At 34.6% G+C, this 19,086-nt stretch overlaps 1 protein-coding gene and 1 long non-coding RNA gene across 2 annotated transcripts; both read right to left on the bottom strand.

Annotated features, from left to right (window-relative positions):
- Window positions 1–12,432: 12,432 nt before the first annotated feature.
- LOC108970399 lies at window positions 12,433–12,910 on the bottom strand. Its single transcript, XR_001993478.1, has 2 exons — window positions 12,750–12,910; window positions 12,433–12,655 (listed from the first exon to the last, which is right to left on the bottom strand). It is a non-coding gene; the product is annotated as an uncharacterized LOC108970399 (long non-coding RNA).
- Window positions 12,911–16,511: 3,601 nt separating this feature from the next.
- LOC108970370 (larval cuticle protein A2B-like) lies at window positions 16,512–17,250 on the bottom strand. The gene is made up of 2 exons (XM_018935706.1): window positions 17,237–17,250; window positions 16,512–17,145 (listed from the first exon to the last, which is right to left on the bottom strand). The coding sequence occupies exons 1-2, from the start codon at window positions 17,246–17,248 to the stop codon at window positions 16,603–16,605; spliced, it is 555 nt and encodes a 184-aa protein (XP_018791251.1). The 5' UTR covers window positions 17,249–17,250; the 3' UTR covers window positions 16,512–16,602.
- Window positions 17,251–19,086: the final 1,836 nt, after the last annotated feature.

Raw genomic sequence — 19,086 nt, 5'->3', positions numbered from 1 at the left:
ATACATATATATATACATATATAACTTTCTGTATGTATGTATGTATGAATGTATACATATATAACTTTCTGTATGTATGTATGTATGAATGTTGTTTTGAAAATTATGCAAAGATTCCATAGTGCATACGTATAAATGTATGTGTGTATTGCATACACATTAGAGTAATTAAAAAAACACAGTTTTTGATTTACACATCAAATTGAACCTCTCTGCTAGACAGAATTTTTAGCTTAATTTTAAAGTTTCCCATAAATAACACGTTAAAAATTTTTTCCATTAAAGTTACCATGATTATTTAACCACTAAGAATCAATTTTTCACATCGTAAATTATTATTAATTCTATATAATTTTCTAAAAAAAAAACTAAAATATTAGATTAGGAGTTTTCGGTATAATTAACTCTCAAACAAGAAAAAACGTTAACTTCAGCTGCACCGAAGCTAATATACCCTTCACAAGAGCATTTCTTTTGGTAACTATGTATGTATATATAATATATATATTCAGTTTCTATGGAACTTACATGCTATAGTTAACCGATGTGAACAATTTCTTCGGAGATTACATTGTTGCCTTAGAAAATAATCTATAATAAATTTCGAGAATATATCTTGCCAAATGTGAAAGTTTTCCATGCCAGCACTAGATTCCGATCCTTCAGTTTGTATGGCAGCTATATTTTATAGTTGTCCGATATCGGCAGTTCCGACAAATGAGCAGCTCCTTGAAGATAAAATGACGTTTGCAAAATTTCAAAAGGATACAATAAAAACTGAGGAACTAGTTCGTATATATACAGACAGATGGGCAGACGAACGTGGCTTAACCGACTCAGCTCAATATACTGATCATTAATATACATATATACTTTGTATGGATTATAATGCTATTTTTAATGGAGAAGGTGTTTTTGCGTGTTACTTATATGCAAAACTTCGCATGATTGTCGACACTTTTTAAAAGCCTGTCTTGCAAGTATATTTTTTCCCTGTATATAATTTTGATCCACAACTTCGATAAGTAAATTTTTTTGGTTCACTCTAACTTTCACTTTACAACTTTTTGATTGGCATTTCCCTATTTAGAGAAGCTTTTGCTATATATGGCTTAAAGTATTTGAATTTTGCTAAGCTTCCTCCATTTCCTGCTTGCGATATGACTTGTAATTTCCATTTGTTTGCACAATGAGGGATTTGCTTGCTTATAACTTTATTACGAGATATTCCATATATAAAACATGTTTTTTGTTTTTTTATTAATCCTGACAATTTAGCATTTAAAAAACAGCATCTCATACAATTTTTTAGATAAATTTCAGAATTATAAGTAGATATCACATTGACGTCGTGTCAAACCGACCTTCCAACTTTCAAAGCATTTTGTAGAGAAATGCTTAAATTGTAAAGATTTATTTTGAACAATAAATTGCCCGCGTTGTTTCAGAACTAAATAAGTATTAACCGTAAATTTTTGCGAAATTAAAATTATTCCAAAAGCAATATGATTTCGCAAAGCAGGCCGCTTCGAGATTTGTGAGAATCTTCTCCCAATTTATTCCGAATTTGTAATATCTTCCATAAATTTGACTGTAAGAACTAAGCTATTCCATAGACATAAGTGAGTCCATTAGATCCAGCGATCCAATATCAAGACTTTTCGTTGATCAAAGGTTTTGCGATTTGGTTGAGTAATGGATACGCATTGGTTGATATTTTGCGCGGTTGGTTGGCCAATGGAAAGTGTTTGAATTCTTATAAAAGGAAGACAATGGAGCTGTAACGAACATATTTGTATGATACCGAGTGATCTAAAGAATCTTTTGTCATTTAATCCTTTCCAATAACTATATAAATTAGATCGGAGTGCATTAATATATCGGATATACATATATTACCATACCTCTTAAATTATGCTAAGAAGGAAAAGCTGTTTAAAAGTTTTTAAGATAAGAAAGTTTTGATGGAAATGTTCATCCGGCACGGAAATAAGCAAAATGTGAGGTTAGCACCGGGCTAGTTCATTTTTTTTAAATACATAATGACAAAAAATTCAATAATTATTCATCAATAATTCATTTTGTCGCCTTCAAAGTAATCCCCACCAGATGTAATACACTTATGCCAACGATTTTGCCAGTACTCGAAACACTTTTCAAAAGCACTTTCCTTCAGCGAATTTTGAAAACGGATTCCATTGCGACGCTTGTTGACTTTTTTGCATGTCAAACTCATAAAACCATGTCTCAGTCGCAATTATAATGCTTATAATGCCATCGGAATTCGCACGATTAAGCATGTCCAAAGAGACCTGTTTACGGTACTCTTTTTGAAAAAAATTTAGCTTTATCCGGACGAGTCGAGCAAGAATGTGTTTCAGACCCAAAATATCCATCAAAACCATTCGAACGAACTCGCGAGAGATGTCGAGCAACGATACATTCATACATACATACATATGTATATATAAATGTACACATATATAACCATATTTTTTTAGAAATTAGCAATATTAAGTCCCAATGATAATATCTAGATACAAGCGAATCTGTATATATGTAGTATACTATATAAGTTTATGAATATGAATTATGTGCGCCGTATAGTAATACAATTAGTAGCATAAATAAAAATAAAAAAATTAAGAAAAATGCGCAGAATTCTATAAAAATTGTAGCTTTTCTAATAGTTGTATTTATGTTGATTTGAAATCGAAGTTGTTTCCAACACGTTTTGCCTCGGAAAATCAACAGTGATTAACAATTGATAATAAATTATTGAAAATAAATATTTAACAATATTTTAATATGTTTTTTGTTGCTTGCTTTTCGCATCAAACTTTAATTTTAATTTTAATTGTATTATATAATTTTGCTTGGCAACGCAAGAAATCTCTTTAAATTGAATCCGTTCCGGTTCAAGTGCAATTTTGTATGGAAGATATTGTAATAAATAAATTGTAGTTATGTTTCTAATGAATTGCGAAAAAAAATCAAAATAAGAAAACAACAACAAATGTGTTGCGATTTGTTGTCAAATATAATATATAAGGATAAATGTAATTATTAAAAGTAATGAATAATAAATATGCTTATAAATAAGTATTTTACAATTAAATGTAATTAAAAACAAAAAAAACAAAAACAAAGCTGAGATAAACTGCTTTGAAACAGTTAATAAACATAAACGTGCAAAATTGAATTGAAGCAATACTTGACTTTAAGAGCAAACAGAGCTAGCACTAATACACTTACAACACTAAATTTTTTTATACCGGTATATGCTTTAGAAACTTCATATCGTCACCTAAAATGCAAAATAACGTAACATCACTTTACATAAGTTTACGGGCGAAGGAAAAACGATATAATAGAAACCACTCATATTGAAACAAAATTTACGTTTCGGTTATATATTGGTTATATAATGGTTATATATTGGTAATATAATGGTTATATATTGGTTATATAATGGTTATATATTGCTAATATAATGGTTATATATCGATTATATCTTATTGCAAAAGCTGAAAATTTTATGCTAAATAAATAAATAAATAAATTTATAACATGATTTAGTGAATCGCAAGCAATAAAAAACTCAATTTCGATTTTTTGACGATACGTTGTCCTGCATTTTCGGTGACGATATACAGTATTTATAAGTTTTGACACGCAATCCCACAAAAAATCGAATAACTTTATTAGCGGCTTTTATTTCTCTCTAGACTTTAATGATTAACACAAAAATATACATAATATATACATATCCATATGTACATACAATGTATGTGCGTACGATTGCGTGCCCGCACCAAACTTACAAAAATGTCTTTCGCACGCCACGCTGACGCAACGGCAATCGAAATGTAAGTACCAACAAATCTACTACCATTCGAAAATATGCAGGAATAAAAAAAAGTTAAATAAAAAAGAAAGCGTGGAAATGCCATGGAGAAGAAAAACAAATTTCCGTCCTTTTCGGCGAAAATTTTGACTGACAGCTAAAAGATGGATGATTTTAATGTCAACGCCTGTGACTGCATATCTCGCAGTGCCCTTCTTCCGATATTCTATGCATGTGCATATGTATATGGCACGCCGTTTATACATCCTGTGTCACATATACATACTTACATACTAATGTGTATTTGCACATGCGTCAGCATATGCGCTTGTATGTGTGTAATGCCGGTTGTAATCTAGTAGCCTCGTGGCTGGACGCAGCATTGTAAACATTGGTACGCTTAGAACTCAAGTCGCCCAATTTGCGGTAACTGCGGGGAGCCTTCAAGTACCTTTCAATAAACTGTAGATTTGCTCAGCGTACGAATGGAGACATTGCAGATTTAAATAGAGATATGTTTACAAGTATATGTATTTATCTATATGTGATTGTATTTCAGGGAATATATTTTATACGACTTACTTTCTTTCACAGGTTTTTAAACAGAAATTGAGAGATTAAATTTTTCGGAAAAAAAAATTATTTTTGTCAAGTAAAATTTTGTAATATTCGCCTAAACGGTACTTTATAACATTTTCAATATGCGATATATAGACATTGTGACAAAAAAGCACCCAGAAATTTTAAATCATTGCCCCGGTATATAATATTTCAAAATAAAAAAAAGTACTATATTTTGTTAAGAAATTTTGTATTTCTAACCAAACTTCGTGACGGAAAAACACCAGCCCACAAGTGTACAAAGCCTTCAAAGACGGTCGAGAGATCGTTGAATATATACCTCATGCCTCGTTTCGGACGACCTAAAACTCATGAAATTATTCAAAAATTTGTGAGATGACAAGAGAGCTCGACGTCTCTCGCGAGTCCGTTCGAATGATTTTTTGGATATTTTGGGTGTGATACGCATTCTTGCTCGACTCGTCCCGATAAAGCTGAATATATTTCATAAAGAGTATCGTAAACAGGTGTCTTTGAACATGTTTGATCGTGCGAATTCCGATCCCACATTCATGGAGAGCATTATGACTGGTGATGAACAATATGGGTCTATAAGTTTGACACGAAAAGAAGTCAACAATCGTCCGAATGTAATCCGTTTTCAGTCGATCGAAGAGAAGGCCATCGCAACAAGTGCTTATAAAAAGTGTTTTAAGCACTTTTAGCTGCAGGAAACAAAATTATTTTACTCAGTTATAATTCTTTTATGTTGACCTAACAATTGCTTATAACACCTTCAACTATCCGTGGGAGATTTAGAGTTATATACTATATGACATCGATAAATGTGGATTTTGTTTGTTGTAATTTTTGATTGTTATAAACATACATTATTAAAAACGAAATCTGAAAAATTTGAAAAATATATTTTAAACTCGGCCATTGCGACGTCATTTCCGGTGACCCTTCGGTAAAAAGATGCGCCGCGTTGGGAAAATAACTAGTTACAGGATCATCTAAAGTGAAAATACGTATTTTAGCTTAAACCGTAACTTAGAACTTGAACGAAGGAAAACTGAAAATTCGACTTTTGGCAGACATTTTCACAAAAAATTAAAATTTCAGTGAAAATTCGAAGATTTTTTTTTTTTTTTGGCAAATGGATTTACTCGCAAAAACATCTTCGTTCAAGTTTTTAAGAATTGAATCTCAAAGACCTGTGTAAAATTTCATGAAGACCGGTTGAGAGTAGTTCTCGAGAAAAGAAAATTTCAAGAAAGACGTCGCGCTGGGCCTAGCTATCCTCGAGTGCACAAGTTCTCAAGGCTGTATCTCTGATACTATTACTCGGATTAACTTGAAAATTTATGACAAAATTCTAGAAGTGTTATAGAATTTATTAAGACAATAAAAATAATTCGATTTTTTGAAACTCGTAAACCCATGTAACCCCTTAACTCGCTCCAAACGACAGAAGGATCGTTCTAAGAAGCTTTTTTGCGTAGCCTATCAAAGTTCGATATTAGATTATTTCGACCAGGAATCGAACGCAAGACTCATGGTGAGATTGTCATGGAATTAACGCATTCAGCTCCAGCCGCCACTGCATAAACATACTTTCCGTTAGTATATTTAAGGGACACATTGTCGCCATTACATCTAAGCAACCGAATGCCGGCTATCCGGTGCTGGCTGTTTTCTTCGCCACTTGGACCAGCTGGTAATCTATTGTATATACAGGCGTGCATGTGTGTGCTTACATTCATTTGACAGTCAGCGAAGTAGCAGCGTGTTTTTCTCTTCTACTATGTATGTATGTGTTTGTGCTTGTTCTTGTACTTGAATGCACATCTCTACTTTTGGAAATGCTGGCTGACAGAAGCGGTGAAAATTTAAGATTGATCACCCATAAGGGTGTTCAACGAAATTGGTTTATGGGCATCGAGTGTGTGTGTGTGTGGCTAAAAGAGGAATAATGTCAAAAATGTTTAGTACTTTTCAACAAATGCTTGTTCTTGCCCGCCAATTCCCTGTTGAGTGGTATGTTGAAACGCAACAAAACATCGAAAAAGGAATCAATTTAACTTGGGCAACCGTGGACCAATGGTCCGTTAGAATTCTATACCTACAAATGTACTTATATTTATGTATGTATATCCTATGTATATATATATGGACTAGTATGTACATTCTGTTTGTTGCACGAAAATTATGACAGGCAACTAATTAAATTATTTTTGATTAAGCAAGAGACTCGTGTCGAAAAATTAGAGTACCCTGCACTCGAGCTGGTAGTTGGAGGAGGAATGTTTTGTATATACCAAGTTTTAAATTTTAAAAACATATATCAAAGTTTTCTAATAAAATAAATTAACTATGGTATGATAATAATTTCATATCATGTCACATATTATTTATATATGTATTTTCAAGGTTATCTTGTTAATAGTGTTCCAACAATGATACTCTATCTCTTTATTATTTCACGCTTTCTGAACAGCGTTCTAAGATGATCCTTAAAGTCAGGATTCGATGAAATAATTCAGTAAATTGGTATTACTGTGAGTAAAAAGTAGTAAGACTTTTTAATTTAAATTTCCCATCGAAATACGTTTTAAAACCATTTTGAAAGATCATTTGAGCCTAAGAAAGTGAAAGAACGATTTTTTTCTAAATCTAGCATCCCGTAAACGTCTGTGAAACAATACTTTCCGACTACAAGGTTGTCATGAAACACATGTATTATCACCGGTGATGAGTCTTGGATCTACATATGTTAACGATCCGGACACAGACGATCAGCCGGCCGAATGCCCTGGCAGAAGTGAGTCAAGCCGAAATAAATCATCAATTAATCTAAATTTTTGTTCAAGTTATCGCTTGCCCATATGGATATACCTAAAAAAAGTGTTTATTTATATTATTATAAAAATCATAAAATAACCACAACTCAGCTAACATTGCAATGCATTGAGTACACTCCACCTCTGTCTCAAAACAGAAAACTCTCAGCCGGAAATCCCTTTTATAAATAATTTAAAATGGGTTCTTGGTTAGTAAGCTTGGTTGAGTAAGTTTTTTTTTTAATTCTGAAAGCAAATTAATTTATTTATATTGGTATTTTTACACCCTGAACACCTGATTCAAAAAAAAAATTTTTTTTTGTTCATTTGGTACTCTGAACCAAACGAAAAAAAAATTTTTTTTTGAATCACCCTACTGAACAGGATATATTAAGGAAGCCCAGAAAGAAGCGTCGGATACCCTATAAAGTATATATAGAAATGATCACTATGTTGAGCAGAGTCGATTTAGCCATGGCCGTCTGTCTCTCCATCCGTCCGTCTGTCCGTCTGTTCGTCTGTCCGTCTGTCTGTATATATACGAACTTATGCAAATGTCATTTCCTCTTCAAGAAGCTACTTATGGTCATCATCATTGAAAAATATTTGTCGGAACCGCCGATATCGGACCACTATACCATATGGCTGCCATACAAAATGAAAGATCGGAATCAAATGCTTGTATGGAAAACTTTGACATTTGGCAAGATATATTCACGAAATTTGGTATAAATTATTTTCTAAGACAACAATTGAATTTCCGAAGAAACTGTTCAGATCGGTTAACTATAGCATATAGCTGTCATACAAACTGAATGATCGGAATCAAATGCTTCCATGGGAAACTTCCTCATTTGACGTGGTATCTTCACGAAATTTAGCATGGATTACTGCTTAAGGTAACAATATATTAAAAAATCGGATTACTATATCATATAGCTTCTATACAAACTGAACGCACAGTTACTAACAGAAATGCACTTGTGAAGGGTATTTAGCTTCGGTGCAATCGAAGTTAACATTTTTTCTTGTTTAAAGATCCTTTAATAGAAAAATACATATGATTGTGGTAGCATAAGCAAACGAAGGGTAAAGCCTTTTTTTAAGAATTACAATATAAATCTGACAGTTCCATGTAGCGATCAACCGATGTATAATTTTTTGCAGAGCTCTAAATTTTTTCGAGGTAGAATAAAAAGAGCAAATAATATAATAAATATAATCAGTCAATTGGACAAACGATGTCAATATCTGAAGGTTAATCCAAGCAGAGGTACTGTTTTCAATTGTCTTTTTTTTTTTTTTTTTTTTTTTTTTTTTTTTTTTTTTTTTTTTTTTTTTTTTTTTTTTTTTTTTTTTTTTTTATTTTGACAAATCACGTGAAAGTCGTGTCCAGTTTAATGTTGTTTTTGTTCTGTATTGTGTGGCATTTTATCATCGAAAGACTTCAACTCCCCTCTTAAGACCAAACCTCCATCATTGAATAATATTCGACCAAATTGACCACGTCCAGTACGCATTGAAAATAATATAACAGCCTTAGTTGAGAGTGTACGCGAAGACCATGTAGAGTCGGTTTGGCGCCGTTTGCAGCAACTCTGACTGGTATATGGAACGACTTAGTGCATTTTATGTAGAGATCTTAACTTGAATGCGAAAAAATATAGCTTATGCAAAAATTAAACCGCTGGACCTTCCTACACGATATCGCTTCGATCTATGGGCTCTTGAAAAGTTCCGGGTCAACTTTTGTTCAGCAATGAGGTATAATTCTGTCTCAATGAGTATGTAAAAAAGCAAAATTCCCGCATTTGGGACGAATACCATCTTGAAGAGATTCAAGAGCTGCCATTTCATGTAGAAAAAATAAAAGAGTTTGGTATGGTTTGTGGATCGGTCCTGATCTCGGCGACCCACTTATCGCATCAATAAATCATTGAGGGAAAACATAGGTGAGCAGATAATTTCACATTTTAGAATTTCCCACGCAATACGTAAAGTCTATGCGGATTCCGCTTCGTTTCAAGCCTTGGAGAAAAACATCACGCATGTCATTGTACCAACTGAGAGCGGCTGCATCTACATTTGAAAGATATAATCTTCAAAAAATAAATACCAAACAATTTTCTTTCGAATCATAATAAACATTCCCTATTAAATTTGAATTTTCTGTGTTTTTTCTTAAAAAAAAAGCAGGGAACGTCTAATGGATCACCCTTTACTCTATTATCGAGCTAATTTTTAACTCATATTTTTAATTCAATAGTATAAGTAAATCTCAATTTTAAAACGGTAATTAAGCATTTAATAATTAATTCAACAATATCCGCTTAAGATAAGAGTTCGTGCGGGCAAGCCTTACACGAAAAATGCACAATCATAGCTTAATCATTTTCTAATTTTTATTTGGATTATAAATGATTCCGGGCGCGAATCTATTTTAGTGCATTCCTAAGCATGCACCTGCCATGCCTTTGTTTCTTTTTTTGATATGTGTAAACATACATATGTACATGTAATGTGTGTATGTGTGCACATACTTATCGTCGAATGTCATGCGAGAATAAGACTTGCAACTCATTACTTTTATTAGGCTTATTATGTGCACAGCAAACAGCAAAACCTGAAACGGCCTTGAAAGGCCAAACAGCGGTAATTGCAGTGCACAAGCACATGTATGTACATGTGCATACATGTTCGTATGTATTCGTCACCAGACAATGCTTCATTTTCTTTCTATAAAAAGCACAGCGCGACTTAAGCCACGAATAATACAACAACAAGGCGAAGAGCTTGAATGAAAGTAAGTAGCAATGAACGGTTATGTTTATGAATGCAGTCAATTGAGTAATCGGCTAATAGTTTCGGTTTTGATACACATATGTATACACCTGTGTGCGTGTGTGTGTAAAAAGCGAAATGAAATGCAACAATGCCACTTTATTATTGTCCCAAACGACTCATGGCTATGTCTACCGTTATAGCATGCACCAACACAACGCACGCATTTTGACATGCCCATTGTGCCTTCAAACTACCAGTTTCAACTGGTGTTTCAGAGTTCGACATTTCAATGTGCCAGCACTCAGCATAACTGTTTCACCGAATTTGGCAATGACAATAATAACATAACGGTAAATGTTTAGATAAGTGCGAGTGAGTTTTAAAAATTATTAATAAATGTGATTTGCTAATGTGGAATTTTGTTGTAAATTCATATAAAATGCACATATTTGGCCATAATTTTGATTTACACTGAAGCTATAATGCCCTTCACAGGTGCATTTCTGGTAGCATAAAAGGGTATAAGAAATTAGTATATTGATTTCAACCGCTCAGTTTTTGTAACAGCTATATGCTATAGTGAGACGATCTGATTAATATTATGCAGTCGAAAAAGTCTTTTCGTATTTCGTCCATAGATGTCGTTGCAGTCGTATATCTCCTGTGCTACCAATCACATTGTGTAATAGCATATAGTGTTGGAAAGGTGAAGTCTTAATTTGTGTAGTTTACGGAGACGATGATGTATCAGTTCGTGTAGCACAACAATGGTTCTCTGGCTTCCGTTTTGGAAATTTGGATGTGAAAGATGCACCCCGCTCAGGTCGACCACATCGTTGAACAAATCGATGAAATTATGGAAAAGATTGGTCAAGATCGTCACATAAGCAGCCATAACATCGCAAAGGAGCTGAACATTCATCATCAAACGGTTTTGAATCATTTAAAAAAGGCTGGCTACAAAAGAAGCTCGATGTTTGGGTATCACATGATCACATGAATTGTGTTTTTTTTTTTGTAATTCTTTGCTGAAACGAAATGAAATCGAACAATTTCTGAAGCAATTGGTAACAGGAGACGAAAAGTGGACAATAATGTATGGAAATGATTATGGTCCTAGCGTAGCGAAGCTCAACAAATGGTCGCAAAGCCAGGATTGACGTCTCGAAAAGTTTTGCTGAGTGTTTGGTTCGATTGGAAAGAAATCATCCACTATGAGCTGCTCCAGCCTGATCGAACGATTGATTTTACATTTTATTGTCAGCAACTGAAGAAATTGAAGCAATAAATCAAAAAAAAAAACAGTCAGAACTGATCAACAGAAAGGGCTTCGTCTTCCATCCGAACAATGCTAGACTACACACCTTTTTGATGACTCGGCAAAGACTGGGAGAGGTGAACTAGGAAGTTGTGATGCATCCACCTTATAGCCCTGACATTGCACCATCCGACTACCATTTGTTTCGGTCAATGCAGAAATCCCTTAATGGAGCAAAGTTGGCTTCAAGAGAAGCCTGTGAAAATTGCTTGTCCAGGTTTTTCACCGAGCAATCAAAAATATTTTTGTCCTTATGGTAAAATGTCTGTAGCAGAAAAATGGCAACAAGTGGTTGACCAAAATAGTACAGACTTGGTTAATATCATGAACTTTTATAAGAATAAAAAAAAGTAAGTTGAAATTTGATTGGAAATACGAAAAGACTTTTTCGACTACGCAATATATTCGGAAATTGTAGCATTGCCTTGGAAAATGTTTTACAAATATTGTGTGGATATCTTTTCAAATGAAAAATTTTGTCATACAATAATTCGATTTTGGACAGTAAGTTTGTATGAAAGCTATACGATACAAAGATCCGATTTGAACAACATGCTGGAGGATGATAGCGTTTTTTGTGAAAATAAGCTGTGTCAAATTTGGTGTTGGCACTTTATCAAAAAAAAAAAAAAGTATTGTACACAAGGATTATATTTTGTTCGACCAGTTTGTTTCAATATCCTCGATTTTGACAAAAAAATCCCAACCTTTGCCATGGAAATCGGTACATTTCCATATCAGCTATTTCTCTACGCTTTTGACATTTCGAAAAAGTAAGCACTTGAGTATTACAAATTTTTTTAATTGTGTATATTTCCATAGAAATTTTTTTATTATGATGGGAAGGAGTATTTTATGCTTCAATGTTTGCTCGGCGGTATTTCAAATATTTTAAAACCAACGCACTATTTTACGAATATTGTGATGAAAATAAATCATTTATAGCACAGAAAAACATTTCAATTTTGGATTTGTTCAGTACTCAGTCAGAAAAAGATTTTTTTTTTACGAAATCGCAACAGCAGGCCATAAAACATTCTCAATACACCCCACAAGACATTCAAAAGCCAAGCACCAAATATTGTCTATTGTATTTTTTTATTCGTTGAACCTAAACTATGAAAAATCACAATTTTGTCCAATGGCCGAGACTGCGTTTGAGGTCTTCCAACGTTATTTTTGGCGATTCAATGTTCGATGATGAGTGACAAAGTAGTTCAATGAGTCCGAATGGATGATAGTGATGGCTTGAAGTGCGAAAGCAAGCTTCTCTTCCATGACCGAGCAAATACATATATTTCACTGAAATCAACAAAAAATCAACTATTACACACTTTAATACTTAGCGAAGCACAAAAATTAATAATATTTATTATTATATAAACGCCACACTTACCGTAAATGCGAAACACGCTCACTAATCACTGCTTGAAGTGCCGCTGCTCGGTCAGGATTCTCACAAGTTGCATGGAATTTGGATGGCAGACTAAAAACTAAATTTAAATATTTTTCATCGAACTCCTCAGACTCAACACAAAACACTGAATGAAGCTGCTTGTGCTTGAACCCATATTTATATCCGCAGTAAAACTAAAAGTGTTCTCTTTCAAGAATTCAACTATTCATATACACACACATACGAAAGTATGTAATGCACAGATCACTGCATTTCAGCATAAACTTTTGCACAATTCCTTGTTGACATGCACACATACATAGGCGAGTGTCTCCCTTTTTCACTTTTATGCTGCGCTAGCCATTTTTTGCTCACCAGTCTGGTTCTACTCATTCAGATTTGTTTTTTTATCCTTGCCTCGCTACCAGCCTTGTGATGCAATACAATTGAAGGGGCGCTGTTTCACTTCTTTATATGCCACTCCAGAACACAGACTTTGTCGCTGAAGTCGTATTATGCTATTTTACCTCGTAAATACATGTAATATAGTCTTACGCGTCGTGGCGAAAAAAAGCGTAGACATTTCTGCAAAAAAGCTGACATCTTGTAAGAGATGCATTCTCCAGCATTCTCCATCCCGCTAGGAAATGTAAACAGCAACTGGATTCTCTTCTTCTCAATTGGCGTAGGCACCGCTTACGCGATTATAGCCGAGTTAACAACAGCGCGCCAGTCGTAAATTCTGTTTAAGAATTTTTCTTTATGGAAATTCTGAAAAAGATAACATTGTGTTAATTTCCTTATAATTTTTAATTTATAACCTCAAAAACCATAAGTTGTCAACTAGAGGGCACATTTTTTGAATTACTTGCTGCTAAGAAATTTATTGAGTAGTCGAAATTTTTTTCATATTTCTGATCACAGTTCAACATTTTTTTTTTATATTTATAATGAACTTTAATGAAACAAATGGTACATTTTGCCATGCTAGGGACATTACTACATCAGTGTAAAACTTTTCTGCATCAAAATTTCCCGGCCAAGTTTTTGCCAGTTTTTGCCGAGTCATCAAAGATGTGTGTGGCCGTTTTTTCGATTGCTTGCTTCATTGTCATCAGTTGTTGACAGTAAAATGTAGAATCAATCTTTCGTTCACTGTAGAAGAGCTCAAGATAATTCCTTTCCAATTCCTCCAAACACTCAGCTTAACCTTTCGAGACGTGCATTCTGCCTTTGCATCCATTTGTTGCGCTTCACCACGTTTGGACCATGATCTTTTTCATATATTATTGACGTATTTGATTCACTTTTTGTTACCAATCGCTTTCCAAATGGTTCGATTTCATTTCGTTTCAGCAAAGAATCGCAGATGTTAATTCGGTCCTTTAAATTTTTCACAGACAATTTATGTGGTACCCGAACTTCGAGCTTCTTTTTTTGCCAGCCTTTTTTAAATGGTCCAAAAATGTTAGGTTCCTTAGCAAAGTCATGACTGTTTATGTGCTGCTTCTGGTCGATGTTTTTCCTAATTTCATCGACTATAGATCGACCAGAGCGAGGTGTATATTTCACATCGCAATTTCCAGAACAGAAGCGAGCGAACCATTGAACTGATACAGACGAGTTTCTCGCAAACCTTGCGCAATCATTTGAAGATTGTTTCTACAGGGCTGCCTTGAACATATGGTTGCTTGAGGGAGCTGCATGTTCTACAAAAGCGCCCAGGTGCACGTAAAGTAAATGATTTTACTTAAAAATTCTGTAAAGGAACAGAAGGTACAGCTAAACTAATGGATCTTGTAAGTATTTTTCACTGACCTTGGAAACTTAAACCCTTTCATGATTTTTACAAGTATAAATTAAGCACACATACACACACATATACATGCGTGCATGTAAGCCCACGTCTACAGGTATGCAATTTCCAAAATAACAAACAAACTTGTTTACGAAAAGTGGAAGCACAAAAAGATGCAAACGGCAGGTGCAGACGCAGAACGAAGCGAAATATTTCGTAGACGCTATTGTGCCAGTATTTATTGGTTTATTTGCGATCTTTTCGGCGATGAGTGATTTTTATTTTTATTTTTGCGTGAAGATCTAAAACGATAACTGGCGTATTTGCCATGCAAGCGAGCGCGACTCTTAGAGCTTCGTCCTTAATTGTAACTTCGTGAACTGAATAAACAAACAAGCAACAAAAGACATATCCTATGTACATATGTATATTATATTATATCTAGTAAAATGCGAAGTGCATTGGCACATAATGAATTGAATGTATTTCCTTGGTGCTTGTTTTCAATTCAAATCGGTGCTTTTTGCATTTGTTTGTCTGAATAAGTGTTGTTTGAATCCGCGCGAACTGGAAAAAAAATCCCTCGCTGGAGTCGAAGGGTTGCTTCTAGTGGCTGTGTCGGTCGGTCATTGCACTTTCGATAAGCTTGCAGCATTTTGTAATGAGCATTTCGCTGCTTCCAAGGGATCTCCACTGAACTGATCAACACAAAGCAGATGAGCCTCGAGAAACAGGTCAGCCCAATGCTCACAAATAAGCATTTCTATGAACTCTGTTTACCTCCAAGTCCAAGTCTTAACTTGCTGCCACAATAGATTTCAACACGTAAGTCGGTACGCTTGCGCACACAAGTTTATTACAGAGTTGAAAAGAAGTCGGTCAAAGGGAAGAATTGCAAATCCCTTTGTGTGTGCGCTTTTTTTCTAAATGGACAACAAAGACCTAACATAACTTGTTCAAAGTCCCATTGTCCTTTGTTACGAATATTGTAAAGGTGACTTTAAGGTGGCAAGATTCAGAAAATAAAATTTACTTTGCTAAAAGATTGTTCACATCAACTATTTGCCTCACGATGGTGATGATGATGATGACGAATAAGTATGTACTAGTACAAGAGAACTACTCTAGTTCCAACTATTTGTATGAGTATCCGAAAATATTTCAAACTATTTAGTTATATACTAGGTAGTCGAAAAAGTCCTTTCGTATTTTGTCAATAGATGTCGTTGCAGTCGTATATCTCGAGTCCTACCAATCACATTGTGTCATTCCAGTAGTGTTGGAAAGGTGAGATTTTAAGCTTCACTTTACCAAAAAATAAATAAATTATATTAAATTGGGCGAAGCTGAAAAAAAGTTACAGCTCTTCAAAAATGAGCGAATATAATGAAGAAATTCGCTATATTTTTGTATAAAAAAGGAAAGAATGCCACGCGAGGCATCAATGAAATTTGTGAAATTTACGGAGACTATGCTGTATCAGTTCGTGTAGCGCAGCAATGGTTCGTTAGCTTCCGTTTTGAAAATTTCGAAGTGAAAAATGCACCTCGCTCTAGTTGACCACATCGTTGAACAAGTCGATGAAATTATAGAAAATATTGACCAAAACCAGAGCTCCCTTAATGGAGTAAAGTTGGCTTCAAGAGAAGCCTGTGAAAATTACTTGTCGCAGTGTTTCCCCGAGAAACCAAAAAAGTTTTACACTGATGGAATAATGTCTGTAGCGGGAAAAATGTCAAAAAGTAGTGGACTAAACTGGTACATTTGGTTCATTAAACTTCATTATAAATATAAGGAAAAATAAGTCGAGTTTTGATTAGCAAAACGTAAAGGGTTTTTCGACTACCCTAAATTATAACGATCTTATGTGCACCGTACTTCTTTCAATATCTAGGTACTACCCCCCTTTAGTTAAATAGAGCTATGTATATGCATTTTTAGATTATTTTTTATTTTACGTCGAAATAAATTAGAATAAAATTATTAACAATTCGTTGTGCGTTTACACACTCGTCCATTTAAAAGAGTATTCGAAACTGTTCACTTCTCTTCGAATTAATGATGGTATGCAGGAGCGGCGTATGATGTGTAATGGGCAGCTGGAGCGGCGTAGTGAGCCACTGGGGCAGCATAATGAGCTACGGGGGCAACGGCCTTGACCACTGCGGGGGCTGAGTAGTGAGAGACTGGAGCGGCATAGTGAGCAACTGGAGCAACAGTCTTTACAACTGGAGCGACGGCGACAGCTTTAACGAGAGGTTCACGGTTCACGACGGCGTTGAAGCCATTGATGGGATCAGCAGAGTACTGAACGGTGCGTTTGTAACCGTCAGCGTCAATGAGAGAGTATTCACCATGGACCACATCACCATCACGTTCCTCCACTTGGCTCTTGGAATCACCGGTGAGTTTGTCATCGACGCCATAAGAGAATTTGTATTGAGGATGAGGATCATATTCTTCCGATTTCACAACAACCTTTTGGGCTACGGCCACAGGTGCTGCGTGCACGGCGACGGCTGGTGCGGCGTGGTATACTGGAGCAGCGGGTATATAGCCAGCGCTGGCCGCGGCGACAAAGGCGAGTGCGAATACAAACTGTAAAAGCAAATTGGATTATTAACGCTGTACAAACATATTTTATATATATTGAGATCCCGCTGCTTAACGGTTTTGTGTTTGAACTTACCTTGAAAGCCATATCGTGATTATTAGTTCAGTTCTTTGCGAATGCGAAGACAAGAAGTGAATGATACATATCCGTCAATTTGCTGACACTTTTATAGTAGTGCAACGCTTTGATTTGGTCTTGAAAATTTGGTGTGAGTTTTTTGCTCTGTAATCTACATATTTCATTTGCTAAAACCTGTTCAGCTGCAGTTAGTTAAAGGGCTAATATACTCTCTTTTTCCATATGTCGAAGCTACTTAGAGCTAATAAGTTGAAACTTATGCCATTCAAATTAAACACATACATACGTAAATCTGGAGATGTGCACGTATGTATACATGTATATATGTATAAGTAACGCTTTTTTAAATATGAATACGAGAAAGTGAAATATTAGCAAATAATATTAGCAAATTAAAATAAGAAAAAGCGTAATCTTCGGGTGCACCGAAATTATAATACCACAAATACAAAATATTCATTACACAGTACAACAGCTACTCGGAGGGGTGAGAAATTCCAAGTCAGGGTGATGGTACTAGGTCAGGATAGTAAAACCCTCAAAGAATTTGGCGTTCGTGTGTGTCAGTTTTTTTTATGACCTTCTAAATTGTTTCCTTATTTCCCATGGTTTTCTTAACAAATTAATTTTTTCTAATCAGGCGTACTAAATGCTCCAAATATACGAAGCTGATTAAAAGTGACGCATTCAACAATATTTGGATTGATATATATTGAATGCATGGCAGGCAATCAAAGAAGTAATAGAAGGCTTGTTGGGAAAGCATCGTTCTCACAACTACGATGTTGCTGTCGCAAGGATGTTTAGAGCATTCTCGGAAAATGTTTTTTTTTGTTGTTTTGTTTTTGCCAAAATGTTACAACTAAGCGAAATATAGCGAGTCATAAGGTCATAAAAAAAACTGACACAATTGAAATTTCTCACCTCCCAGACAATAATCCCAAAAATGTTCCACAGTGTTATCAATAACTTGATTTTGTCGTTCGATTTGTGTGGCAGCTATATAACATTTATCCGATTTCTTCGTAGATTGCCTTAAATAATAACTTATAGAAAATTTCTTGAAGAAATATCTTGAACCCAGAAAGATTGCATAACATCTTAAGCTTTCTCTATCAAAAATAACCGATATATTGGTTAGTCGAAAAAGTCTTTTCGTATTTCTACTCAAATTTCAACTTACTTTTCTTTATTTATACTATTAATAAATAAACAAATATGTACCATTTTTGCAGATCACTTTTTGCCATTTTTCCGCTAGAAACATTATTCCATCAGTGTAAATCGAAATTTCGCAATTTGCAGAACAATGTCTCCAAAACTGAGGGACTAATTTGCATATATTACGACAGACAGACATTATTTATTAAATACCGTTTTCTGCAGGCATTGGATTAAGTGTAACCTTGATCCAGTACCGCCAGCAAGGTCATAGCCTGAAAGGCTGTTTCTGGGCCTCCAAAATTTTTGTTTGTTCTATGGGTAAATTTTTCACCGAAATCAAAATTTTTGTATTCAATAAGTGCTTAGTGTCCCACAGCGCATCACTGTACAAAAAAACCAGCTGTGTTAAAGTATAGAAGAACGTCAGTTGGCTAGTTAGGCGCACAGTTGTTATTAATATAAAATCATTTAAAACTAATTTATTTCACTGCAGGATTGCCGCTACATCAAACTGCAACGAACATATTTACGCACACATTTTTAATTATATCGGGTGATTTTTTAAGAGCTTGATAACTTTTTTAAAAAAAAAAAACGCATAAAATTTGCAAAATCTCATCGGTTCTTTATTTGAAACGTTAGATTGGTTCATGACATTTACTTTTTGAAGATAATTTCATTTA

The sequence above is a fragment of the Bactrocera latifrons genome, unplaced genomic scaffold (assembly GCF_001853355.1).
Source record: "Bactrocera latifrons isolate USDA-ARS-PBARC rearing strain unplaced genomic scaffold, ASM185335v1 scaffold_3, whole genome shotgun sequence".
NCBI lineage: Eukaryota > Metazoa > Arthropoda > Insecta > Diptera > Tephritidae > Bactrocera > Bactrocera latifrons.
The sequence above is the reverse complement of the archived record's forward strand: the minus strand, read 5'-3'. Positions and strand labels throughout refer to the sequence as shown.